We start from the raw sequence: 13,603 nt of genomic DNA on the forward strand, positions 1-13,603 counted from the left end.
TTTCTCTTTTCCTCAAAAGAGCTTCAAGAACATCTTTTGTTGGAGTTCCCGTCGTGGCTCAGTGCTTAACGAACATGACTAGTATCCATAAGGCTTCAGGTTCGATCCCTGGCTTCGCTCAGTGGGCGTTACTCTGAGCTGTGACGTAGGTCGCAGACATGGCTCAGATCCAGTGTTGCTGTGCCTGTGGTGAAGGCTGGCAGCTACAGCTCCAATTTGACCCCTAGCTTGGGAACCTCCATATGCCATGGGTGTGACCCAAAAAAACCAAACAAAAAAGAGCATCTTTTGTGAAGATTTAACCTACTATGAATATTTTAAAGTTTATTTAAACATTCCCTGAAATTTTCATATTTATGTTGTTTTCTCTCTCTCTCTTTTTTTTTTTTTTTTTTTTTGCTATGATAAACAGTACTGTGACAAACACATATATGGGCATTCTGATTTTTTCAAAGGATATATTCCTGGAAGTAGGAGACTGAACTTTTTTTTTTTTTTTTTTTTTGGCTGCACCCAGGGCATATAGAAGTTTCTTGGCCAGGGACTGAATCCAAGCTGCAGCTGTGACCTATGACACAGCTGCAGCACATCAGATCTTTAACTCACTGTGCCATGTTGGGATTGAACTGGTGCCTCCACAGAGACAAGCCAAATCAATAACTCATTGTGCCTGAGTGGGAACTTCCTGAACATATTTAAAGGCTCTTGCTGCTTATTGCAAATTTGCTTTCCAGTAAGGTTAAACCAATCTGCATTTGCCAGCTCTTACTTCACCACTTGCTTACAGGGAACATTATATTAAAAAAATAAAAACTTTGGTAATTTGATACATAATACAAAATTACACATAAATTTATTTATTTACTTTAAACTCAATGAATTTTATTATATTTGTAGTTGTACAACCACCGTTACAACCCAGTTTTACAAATTTCCATCCCAAACCCTCAGCCCATCCCTCCCCCTCAAATTGTCTCCTTTGGAAACCACAGTTTTTCAAAGTCTGTGAGTCAGTTTCTGTTCTGCAAAGAAGGTCATTGTATTTTCAGATTCCACATATAAATGACAGCATATGACGTGTGTGTCTCAGTGTCTGACTAACTTCATTTAGTATGATAATTTCTAGGTCTATCCATGCTGCTGCAAATGCCATTATTTCATTCCTTTTTACGGCTGAGCAATAGTCCATTATGTATATGTACCACATCTTCTTTATCCATTCCTCTGTTGAAGGACATTTAGGTTGCTTCCATGTCTTGCCATTGTATGCAGTGCTGCAATGAACACTGGGGGTTACATGTACATGGTTTTCTCTGAATAGATGCCCAGGAGTGGGACTGCTAGATCAAATGGTAATTCTATTTTTAGTTTTTGAGGAATCTCCATACTGTTTTCTATAGTGTTTGCACCAATTTACATTTCCGCCAACAACCCACTAAGTGAGGCCAGGGATTGAACATGCATCCTCATGGATACTATTCGGATTCGTTACCAGAGAGCCACAATGGGAATTCTTTTATTTCTTTTCCTTCTGTGACTGCTGTGGCTAGGACTTCCAAAACTATGTTGAATAGTAGTGGGAAGAGTGGACGTCACTGTCTTGTTTCTGATCTCAGTGGGAATTCTTTCAGCTTTTCACCATTGAGAATGATGTTAGCTCTGGGTTTGTCATATATGGCCTTTATTATGTTGAGGTAGGTTTCCTCTATGCCCACTTTCTGGAGGTTTTTGTTTTTTTTTTTTTTTTTTTTTTTTTTTTTTTTTTAATCAGAAATGGATGTTGGAGTTTGTCAAAAGCTTTTCCTCCATCTATTGAGAGGATTATATGGTTTTTATTCTTCAGTTTGTTAATGTGGTGTATCACACTGACCGATTTGCGGATACTGAAAAATCCTTGCATCACTGGGATAAACCCCACTTGATCATGTTGTATGATTCTTTTAATGTACTGCTAACTTCTGTTTGCTAGTATTTTGTTGAGGATTTTCGCATCTATGTTTATCAGTGATATTGGCCTGTAATTTCCTTTTCTTGTGGTATCTTTGTCTGGTTTTGGTATCAGGGTGATGGTGGCCTCATAGAATGAGTTTGGGAGTATAGTATTCATTCCTCTGCAATTTTTTGCAATAGTTTCAGAAGGATAGGTGTTCACTCTTCTCTAAATTTTTTGATAGAATTCACCTGTGAAGTCATCTGGTCCTGGACTTTTGTTTGTTGGAAGTTTTAAAATCACAGTTTCAATCTCAGTATTTTTGATTGGTCTGTTCATCTTTTCTATTTCATCTTGGTTTAGTCTTAAAAGATTGTACTTTTTCTTTTTTTTTTCATTTTTGTCTTTTTAGGGCTGCACCCGCAGCATATGGAGGTTCCCAGCCTAGGGGTCTAATCAGAGCTACTGCTGCCGGCCTACGCCACAGCCACAGCAACACAGGATCCCAGCTGCATCTTCACATCTTCGACCTACAACACAGTTCATGGCAACGTCAGATCCTTAACCCACTGAGAAAGGCCAGGGATCGAACCTGCAATCTCATGGTTCCTAGTCGGATTTGTTAGCCACTGAGCCATGACGGGAACTCCAAAAGATTGTACTTTTCTAAGAATTTGTTCATTTCTTTCTGGTTGTCCATCTTATTGGCATATAGCTGCTTGTAGTTGTCACTTATGATCCTTTGTATTTCTGTGATGTCCACTGTAACTTCTTTTTCATTTCTAATTTTATTGATTTGAGTCCTCTCTTTTTTTTCCTGATGAGTCTAAGGGTTTATTAATTTTGTTGACCTTTTCAAAGAAGAGCTTTTCGTTTCATTGATCTTTTCTGTTTTTCTTTGTTTTTATCTCATTTATTTCTGCTCTGATCTTTATGATTTCTTTCCTTCTGCTAACTGGGTTTTGTCTGTTCTTCTTTCTCTAGCTGCTTTAGGTGTAAAGTTAGGTTGTTTATTTGAGATTTTTCCTGGTTCCAGAGGTAGGCTTGTATTGCTATAAACTTCTCTTAGAACTACTTTTGCTGTATCCCATAGGTTTTGGAGTGTTGTGTATTTGTTGTCATTTGCTTCTAGGTATTTTTCAGTTTTCTCTTTAATTTCTTCAGTTTTCCAGTGGTTGTTTCGTAGCATGTTGTTTCATCTCCACGTGTATGTTTTTTGCAATTATTTTCTTTTTGTTGATTTCCAGTTGTATAGCACTGTGGTTGTAAAACATGCTTGATATGATTTCAGTTTTCTTAAATTTACCGAGGCTTAGTTTGTGGCCCAGAATGTGATCTATCCTAGAGAATGTTCCATGTGCCCTTGAGAAGAAGGTGTAATCTGCTGCTTTTGGATGGAATGTTCTATAAATATATATTAAGTCCATCTGGTCTAATGTGTCATTCAAGGCCTCTGTTTCCTTGTTGATTTTTTGCCTGGGTGCTCTGTCTATTACTGTAAGCGGGGTGTTAAAGTCCCCCACTATTATTGTATTATTGTCAATTTCTCCTTTTAAGGTTGTTAGCAGTTGCCTTATATATTGAGGTGATCCTATGATGGGTGCATATATATTTACAACTGTTGTATCTTTTTCTTGGATTGATCCTTTGATCATTATGTAATGTCCTTGTCTCTCACAATATTCTTCATTTTAAGATCTATTTTGTTTGATATGAGTATTGCTACTACAGCCTTCTTTTGATTCCTGTTTGCATGGAATACTTTCTTCCATCCTCTTACTTTCAATTTGTATGTGTCCCTAGAAGTGAGGTGGGTCTCTTGAAGACAGCATATATATGGGTCTTGTTTTTTTATCCATTCAGCTGGTCTATATCTTTTGGTAGGGGCATTTAGTCCATTTACACTGAAGGTAATTATCAATATGTTATGTTCTTATTGCCATTTTATTAACTGTTTTGGATTTGTTTTTGTTGCTCTTTTTTCTTCTCTTCTCTTATTCTATTCTCTTGTGGCTTGATGACTAGTGCTGTGTTTGAATTGCTTTTTCCTATTTGTATATCTATTGTAAATTTTTGGTTTGCAGTTACCCTGTAGTTTTGATATAGGAAAATATATATACATATACACGTGTACACACACACACACAAAATAGTGTTTTAAGTTGTTGCTCTCTTAATTGCAAGTGCATCTCCACTGTCCTGCATTTGTGCCCTCCTATTCTCACCATTTCTGATTGTGGTAGCATATTTGTGGATGACTTCCTACCTTTACTATATGTATGCCTTTACCAGTGAACCTTGTCATTTGTAATATTTTTGTTTCTAGTCATGGCCTTTTCTTTTCCACCTGGAGAAGATCCTTTAGTCTTTGTTGTAAGATGGTTTAGTGGTGCTGAATTCTCTTAGCTTTTGCTTGTCCGAAAGCATTTGATTTCTCCTTCAAATCTGAATGAGAGCCTTGCTGGGTAGAGTAATATTGGAGGTTGGAGGGTTTTTCCTTTCATCACTTTAAGTGTATGGTGCCACTCAATTCTGGCCTGCAGAGTTTCTACTGAAAAAAAATCTGCCAATAACCTTATTGAGGTTCCCTTGTAGGTTATTTGTTCCTTTTCCCTAGCTGCTTTCAATATTTTCCCTTTGTCTTTAGTTTTGGTCAGTTTGATAAAAATGTGTCTCAAGGTGTTCCTCCTTGGGCTTATTTTATATGGTACTTGTGCTTTCTGGATTTGTTAGGGAAGTTTTCTGTTATTATATCTTCAAATATTTTCCCAGGCCCTTTCCCTCTCCTCCTTGTGGCAGCCTTATCACAGAGATGTTGGTGTGTTTAATGTTGTCCCAGAATACTCTAATCTGCCTTCATTTCTTTTCAACCTTTTTTTCTCTTTTCTGTTATGTGCCAGTGATCTTCCCACTAGTCTGTCTTCCGCCTCTCTTCTTTGTTCTTCTGCCTCTTGTATTCTGCTGTTGGTTGTTTCTAGTGATTTTTTTATTTCACCTATTTTATTTTGCATGTCTGCTGGCTTAACCTTAAATCTTCTATTTCTCTGTTCAATTTTGTAATTTATCAATCTTTGCCTCCAGTTTATTTCCAAGGTCTTGAATCATCTTTACTATTGTTTCTCTAAAGTCTTTTTCATGGAGGTTGGTATCTCCAGATCATTTAGCTGTTTTTGTCTGTTTGTTTGTTTTTCTCTTTCCCTCATCTGAGTCATAAGTCTCTTTTTCATTTTGTATAGATTTTTGGTGTGGTAGTTTTTGCAGACAATATGTTTTAGCCTCTCTTGCTTCTGATGTCTACTCCACCCCATCCCTGTGGCTGAAGTTGGGTACAGGGGCTTGCTGAAGGCTTCCTGATGTGAGGAACTGGTGCCTGCACACTGGTAGGTGGAGCTGATTCTTATCTCTCTGGTGGGTGGGGCTTTGTCCTTGGATGTGTTTAGAGGCTGTGTGCCTGGGGGGTCTTTATGTAGCCTGTTTGCTAATTGGTGGGGCTGTATTCCCTCCTAGTTTGTTCTTTGGCCTGAATCTTCTCAGTCATGATGGGTGGGGCCAGATTTTTCGAAAATGGCCATGTCTAGAGGAGTTCACACTGATGATTATTCTTGAGACTTTTGCCTTCAATGTGCTTTTCCCACAATAAGCCACAGTCACCCCCTGTTTTCCCAGGAGACCCTCCAAGAACTGCAGGCAGGTTTGAGCCAGATTCCTATGGAGTCTCTGCATTTCCCTGGGACCCAGTGCACATGAAAGCCTGTGTGTGCTTTTCAAGAGTGGAGCTCCTGTGCACAAGACCCACTGGCCCTGAATACCAGATGCATTTGGGGCTCCTCCCAATGCCAGATCCCCAGGGGTGGGAACCTGATGTGGGGCTCAGAATTGTCACTCTCCTGGGTGAGTCTTTGCAATACAGTTACTTTCCAGTCTGTGGGCTACCTACCTGGTGGCTATGGGGTTACTTATATTGCAAAATCACTCCTCCTACCGTTTCCATGTGGCCTCCTCTTTGTCTTTTGGAATAGGATATCTTTTTTGATAGTTTTCAGTCCATCTTGTTAAAGGTTGTTTAGCAATTGGTTGTAATTTTGTTGCTTTGTTGCTTGTTGAAGGTGAGCTCCAGTCTTTCTTCTCTAGGGTCTTAATCTCATCCTACACTTTAATTTAAATTTCTGTATTTACTAGTGCAGCTGGACAATTTTCACATGTTTACAGTGTTGCAATTTGTCTTCTGTTCACTTCTTTTGCCCATTTTTTCTGTTGAGCCTTTGTTTTCCTGATTTTTTTAATTGATTTTTTATTAGGCTTTTAATTTATATGGATACAATCCCCTTTTCTATTTTATTTTAGTTCATTATTTTATTTTATTTTATTTTATTTTGCTTTTTAGGGCTGCATCCGCAGCAGATGGAGGTTCTCAGGCTAGGAGTCCAATTGGAGCTACAGCTGCTGGCCTATGCCACAGCCACAGCAACGCAGGATCTTAGCCTCGTCTGCAACCTAAACCACAGCTCACGGCAACACCAGATCCTTAACCCACTGAGCAAGGCCAGGGATTGAACCGAAACGTCATGGTTCCCAGTCGGATTCATTTCTGCTGCACCACAATGGGAACTTCCTCAATTATACTTTAAAAAATATAATCTATTTTCGTTTGCATTTTGTTTCTAATATTTTTAGGGGTTAACATTTTTATACTATTACATGTACTGTTTTTCTTTACAATTTTCCCATGGCTACCTTGTGTATCCATAGCTCCAGAAAACTAAAATTCTTTTTTTAGTATCCACAAATATTTGTATGTTTCTTCTTCTTTTTTCTTTTTTCTTTTTTGTCTATTTAGGGCCACACCCTTGGCATATGGAGGTTCCCAGGCTAGGGGTTGAATTGGAGCCACAGCTGCCAACCTACGCCATAGCCACAGCCGTAGCAATAACAGATCTGAGCAATGCTGGATCCTTAACCCAGCACTGGGTTGAGATGTTACCTACACCACATCTCATGGAAGAGCCAGATCCTTAATCCACTGAGCAAGGCCAGCGATTGAACCCGCATCCTCATGGATACTAGACAGGTTCATTTCCACTGAGCCACAAAGGGTACTCCCTGAACTTTCAAATCTTTTTTCTTAAGAGACATAAATGGACTTGCCTAGGGTCTAATGATGAGATATTTGTAGAGTGATCACAAGATTTTATGCCTCCTAGTCCAGGATTCTTCCTTTCAAGTAAAGGATTCTCCCACACTCCCCAACCCCCACACTCCCCTCACCTCCCTCCTCTTATCAAGCTGTACCTGGTTGCTGACTGGCTTATACTTGAGTCCTGGTTTGTTCAGGATGAGCTCCAGCTGCCTACGGTTGAAATTGGATACTCCAAGGGATTTCACCAGGCCATCATCTTTGCAAGCTTCCAAAGCCTGTGGGGTAAAAGCCAATGGATCAAGAAAGAAGCCTCTAAAAATTTCCATTGTGGCTTAGTGGTAACAAGCCCAACTAGTATTCATGAGGATGCAGGTCTGATCCCTGGCCTTGCTCAGTGTGTTAAGGATCTGGCATTGCTGTCAGCTGTGGTGTGGGTTGCAGATGGAGCTTGGATCCCACATTTCTGTGGCTGTGGTGTAGGCCAGCAGCTGTAGCTCTGATTCCACCCCTAGCCAGAGAACTTCCATATGCTGCAGGTGCAGCCCTAAAAAGCAAAAAAGAAAGAAAGAAAGAAAGAAAGAAAGAAAGAAAGAAAGAAAGATGTCTCAAAACTATTTTACTAGTTGTTAAGCTGCCTGCTACTCTAGGTAAAAGCTGCCATACTACCTCATAAACAGACCAGTCCAAAATATCTGTACTCACCCCCCTTCCTAAATCCATAAGGGTTTTCACATTATTTCCCCCTAGTTTCCCAGTCTTGTAATTTTGGGGAGGGTGCCAGCAGCCTTCTCAGAAATGGAACCAGAATTATTTTCCAGTTTTCCTTATTTTTTAAAAAGTTTGTTGCTCTTATTTATTTATTTTTAAGGCCACACCCATAGCATATGGAAGTTCCCAGGCTAGGGGTCAGTTAGAGCTTCCACTGAGGTCTATGCCCTCAGCCACAGAAACCCCAGATCCAAGCCGCATCTGTAATCTATGCCACAGCTTGTGGAAATGCTGGATCTTTAACCCACTGAATGAGATGAGGGATTGAACCCACATCCTTGTGGATACCAATTGGGTTCTTAATCTGCTGGGCCACAATGGGAACTCCAAGTTTGTGTCTTTTAGACACCGTATTATTGATTTTTAAAAATCCTATTTGAGAAATTTTAAAAATGTGGGAATCCATTTCATTTATATATTTTAATTTACTATTACAGTAGAATTTATTTCCTTTACTTTCTTTTTTCTCCCATATTTCTCTCTTCCTTATCTTTGGCATTCTTCTCTTCCATCAAAGCAAAATCAAACATTTTCCATCACACAGAAGTGGAGATTTTATTTATGGTCAGAAATACCTGATTATTACTTTTCATTGGGAGTAAAGACTATAATTCTCCATAAATCAGGAATAATCAGGTCACAATTTAAAAATGCACAGTTTTAAGGTAAGAGAGAGGCCCACTTACCTCCCAAGTGCCACACAGATTTGACTTGCAATATAACCATTTGCCATTTTCATCTTTAGGAAAGTTGTCATCTCCAGGCTTGAAAACAAAAACAAAAACAAATATAACTTATTTCATCTGGGGACTCAAATGATGGAATTTGAGTTGTCAATATTCCAAAATAATATGGAATTTGAGTTTTTCAATATTCCAATATACTATTGCCCTGGGAAAACAATTCAAGGTATACATACATACATATATATATATATATTTTTTTCTCTCTTTTGTGGAACTGTCCAGAAATTCATTTGTCCAATATATATGCCACATTAATCTCATTATTTCACCCTAGTATTCATTATTCCTTTATTTACTGAGAGCTTATTATTATTCTTAAGCCATGAAGATCTCTCTCTTTTTTTTTTTTTTAAGGACTCTTTCTCATCAATATTTAATTTACTAAAACACATAAGATCTCTCTTAATGAAAAATTATTCATTAAAGAAAGTAAAAGCTGAGAATTAGGGGTATAGACTCAGTGTTTCAATAGCCAATTTTTGCCAAAGTTGAGGACAGCAAATTTCCTACTCTTATAAGAAAACAAAGGTCATCACTGAAGGTGAGAAGAAGAAATTCCTCAGCTAAGAAAAGTCTAGTTGGCGAATGCTCCTTAAGTAAAAGGGAAAGGCAAAGCATGTTACTTCTAAAGTCTAGCCAACTGCCCCATGGTTCTTTTCTTTCCCTTTTTGGGTGCTCCAAGAGTTCAGCACCTTTTCTCCCCCTACCTCACACACTAAGTGTCAAACTGCCGTCTCTAACTTTTGGATGAAACTTTCCCAAGGAAGACTGATTATGGTGTAGAACACTGTCTTTCAGACTTCTTCTTTTTTGCTATATTTAAAAAGAGGACCCATGGGCTTGGAAAAAGGACAGAGAGAAATAAAAGATGATTCCTCAGTTCCTTGAGTGGATGGAGGTAATCATTTCTTGAGGTTAGGCAAGGAACTGAGAGTTTTGTTTGGGATATTTTGAGTTTGAAATGACCATCAGACATTCAAATGGATATTTAAAGAGAAAAGAGAAGTCTCAAAGAGTAACCTTAGAAGGAGGTTAGGGACGCAGATAAAATTTGAGAATTCTTCGCATATAAAACGGTATTTAATCCCTGTAACTGGATGAAATCACTGATTGAGAGTGTGGTTCACTAAGATAAGAATACTGATGATAGTGCTCTGGGCAAAACATTTGGACTTTGGCCGAGAAGCAGTTGCCAAAGAATCATGAGAGGGTGATAGAGAAACCATGAGATGAACATGTTTAAGGAAGGAGGAAGTAGTCAACTTTGTTGAACGAGAGCAGATAACAGGAGGACAGCATGTCTACTGGACTTGGTGAGTGGCACAGAAGTCTTTGTAGACCTTGATAACAGGAATTTTTTTTGTTGTTGAAAATCTGGCAATTGGACAAAATCCATTATATTTTTAAAATGTTCCCCTAATTTTTCCCTCTGCCATCTCACCTGAATGAAACGTTCACCTGGTGATAACACTTTCTCCATGATAATTTCATCTCATTTTTCTCTTGTGTTGCTAAAAGCAGGAAAAGGGCTCCTTCCTCCTCAAAGCCAAGTAATCCTTCATGTTAACTGCCCTCTCTGTCTCTGACATCCAAGTCATTTGACTTTCTCAGTACTAATGACCCTTATTCCCACTCTGGTCTCCTTTTTTTTTTTTTTTTTTTTTCAAATGACCACACCCTTAGCATGTGGAAGTTCTCAGGCCAAGGACTGAATCCCAGTTGCAGCTGCAACCTATGCAGCAGCTACAGCAATGCCAGGTCATTTAACCCACTGCACTGAGCCAGGGATTGAACCTGAGCCTCTACAGTTGTTTTCTGGTTTTTTGTTTGTTTTTTGCTTTTTTGGGCTTCACTTGCGGCATATGGAAGTTCACAGGCTAGGGGCTCAGTTGGAGCTACAACTGCTGGCCTCTGCCACAACCACAGCAATGCGAGATCCAAGCTGCATCTGAGACCCATACCACAGCTCACAGCAACACTGGATCCTTAACCCATTGAGTGAAGACAGGGATCGAACCTGCGTCCTCATGGATACTAGTCGGGCTTGTGATCATTGAGCCACCACGGGAACTTCCTACAGCTGTATTTTTAACCCACTACATCACAGTGGGAACTCCTTTCTAATTTTACATTTACATTGATTTCCTAATTTTACTTCAGTTCTGAAATAGCTTTATGATTCATCATGAACTCTGTTACTACTCACCCAAATTTTAATTAAGTCCTTATCAAGTCTGTACCCATGTTAGATATTTCTATGCTGTCCCCTTAAGCTTCCACTGTGCTTATTTTACCAATCCCTTCATTTGGATAAGCCCATTGTCTTTTTATCCTTTCCTGCTCCCAACTAAGGCATTATTAGAAGAACAATTCAGGAGTTCCCGTTGTGGCTTGGTAGTTAATGAATCTGATTAGGAACTATGAGGTTGTGGGGTTGATCCCTGGCCTTGCTCAGTGGGTTAAAGATCCGGCATTGCTGCGAGCTGTGGTGTAGGTCGAAGATTCGGCTTGGATCTGGTGTTGCTGTGGCTCTGGTGTAGGCTCTGATTGGACCTCTAGCCTGGGAGCCTCCATATGCCACAGCTGTGGCCCTAAAAAGACACATACACACACACAAAAAACCCACCAATTCAACTCCCTAAAAATCCATACTGTAGTTTCCCTTGTGGCTCAGCAGGTTAAGAACCTGACATAGTGTCTGTGAGATGCAGGTTTGATCCCTGGCCTTGCTCAGTGTGAGGATCCGGCATTGCCAAAAGCTGTGGTGTAGGCTGCAGCTGCAGCTCTGATTCCACCCCTAGCCCGGGAACTTCCATATGCTGCAGGTGTGGCCATAAAAAGAAAAATAAATAAACAAATATTTTAAAAGCCATTCTACTGACTCTCATTCCTGTTCAGCAATAACTTCATCTTTTAAAAATATCTTATCATGGAGTTCCCTTCATGGCTCAGTGCTTAACAAACCCAACTAGGATCCATGAGGATGCAGGTTCCAACCCTGGCTTCGCTCAGTGGGTTAAGGATCTGGTGTTCTCATGAGCTGTGGTGTAGGTTGTAGAGATGGCTCGGATTGGCATGGCTGTGGCTGTGGTGTAGGCCAGCAGCTGTAGCTCCCATCGACTCCAAGCCTGGGAACCTCCATATGCTGCAAGTGCAGCCCTAAGAAGCAAAAAAGCAAGCATGCAAACAAACAAACAAACAAAAACTTACCGTGACTTTTTTTTGTATTTTGTTGTTCTGAAATTGTGTCTGCTTCTTAACTTGACATTTGGAAAATAATAAAGTGCTAGAGTTCCCACTGTGGCTCAGTGGGATCACCGGCATCTCTGCAGTGCCACAACACAGGCTCAATGCCTGGTCTGGCACAGTGGGTTGAAGGATCTGGTGTTGCCTAACTGTAGCATAGGTCACAACTGCAGCTCTAATCTGATCCCTGGCTCAGGGTATATGCTGCGTGGCAGCCAAAAAAGAATAAAAACAAAACAAAACTGTATAGAGGAATTAAAATGAAAAGGAGAATTTAAAAAATGATAAAGCGCCAAGATATTTTAGCAGGAAAGGTTTTTGTTCTTTTAAAAAATAATAAAAGGAGTTCCCGTTGTGGTGAACATCACTCATTATTAGAGACATGCAAATCAAAACAACTGAGGTACCACGTTACACCAGCTAGAATGGCCACCATCCAAAAGTCTACAAACAATAAGTGCTGGAGAGGGTGTGGAGAAAAAGAAACCCTATTACACTGTTGGTGGGATTGTAAATTGGTGCAACCACTGTGGAAAGCAGTATGGAGATGCCTCAGAAAACTAAACATATAACTACCATTTGACCCACTACCACTCCTGGGCATCTACCCAGAGAAAACCATGACTCGAAAAGACACATGTATTCCAATGTTCATTGCAGCACTATTTGCAATAGCCAAGACATAGAAACAACCTAAATGTCCATCACAGAAGAGGGGCTCCAGAAGATGTGGCACATATACACAATGGAATATTACTCAGCCATTAAGAGGAATAAATACTGGCATTTTTAGCAACATGGATGGACCTAGACATTATCATGCTAAGTGAAGTCAGTCAGACAATGAGACACCAACATCAAATGCCATCACTTACATGTGGAATCTGAAGAAAGGACCAAATGAACTTCTTTGCAGAACAGACACTGACTCACAGACTTTGAAAAACTTATGGTTTCCAAAGGAGACAGGTTGCGGGGGTGGGGGGATGCGCTGGGGTTGTGGGATGGAAATGCTATAAAATTGGGTTGTGGTGATCATGCACAACTATAAATGTAATAAATTCATTGAGTAATAAAATAAGAATAATGAGGAGTTCCCATTGTGGCGCAGCGGAAACGAATGCGACTAAGAACCATGAGGTTGCAGGTTGGATCCCTGGCCTCGCTCAGTGGGTTAAAGATCCAGCGTCGCCCTGAGTTGTCGTGTAGATTGCAGATTTGGCTTGGATCTGGCGTTGCTGTGGCTGTGGCGTAGGCCGGAGGCCACAGCTCCAATTAGACTCCTAGCCTGGGAACCTCCATATGCCATGGGTGTGGCCCTGAAAAGATTAATAATAACAATAATACTACTTCAGGGAGTTCCCATCGTGGCTCAGCAGTAACAAACCTGACTAATATCCACGAAGATGCAAGTTCAACCTCACTTAGTGGGTTAAGGATCTGGCATTGCCATGAGTATAAGTCAAAGACATGGCTCAGATGCTGCGTTGCTGTGGCTGTGGTGTAGGCTGGCAGCTGCAGCTCCCATTCGACCCCTAGCCTGGGAACTTCCATATGTGGTAGATGTGGCCTTAAAAAAAACAAAAAGAAAAACGTGAGATTCCTAAAGCACGTGGTATTTTGGCTTCAAAGGTTGATTTCCCAATTACAGGAATTACAGACTCACTTGGGAGGTAATGTCATTATAGATCACGTAATTTCTCAGTGTTCAAAGTTTTACCCTCTCTGTGTCCTTGAGCTTGATCCTATTTAAGAACAGAAATAGAATTTCTCTAT

The 13,603-nt window shown here is 40.0% G+C and overlaps 1 protein-coding gene across 9 annotated transcripts in view; it reads right to left on the reverse strand.

Moving 5' to 3' along the window:
* The window catches only part of AKR1D1 (aldo-keto reductase family 1 member D1), a 116,773-nt gene that overhangs the window by 13,573 nt on the left and 89,597 nt on the right, over window positions 1-13,603 (reverse strand). For 8 of the 9 annotated variants that reach the window (XM_085005359.1, XM_085005358.1, XM_085005357.1 and 5 more), the window contains 2 exons: window positions 8,522-8,599; window positions 7,220-7,342 (listed from right to left, as the gene is read on the reverse strand). In XM_085005359.1, the coding sequence (XP_084861485.1) occupies window positions 7,220-7,342; window positions 8,522-8,599 (201 nt within the window). Of the gene's footprint in view, window positions 1-5,149; window positions 6,800-7,219; window positions 7,343-7,967; window positions 8,600-13,603 lie in introns of those variants that run through there. The other variant, XR_014833675.1, reaches the window with a different exon arrangement.

This window comes from Sus scrofa, chromosome 18 (genome assembly GCF_054392235.1).
Source record: "Sus scrofa isolate SSC_HxYL_T2T_F1_AM1 chromosome 18, Sscrofa_HxYL_maternal_Yorkshire_Landrace_v2.0, whole genome shotgun sequence".
In the NCBI taxonomy this organism is placed as follows: Eukaryota; Metazoa; Chordata; class Mammalia; order Artiodactyla; family Suidae; genus Sus; species Sus scrofa.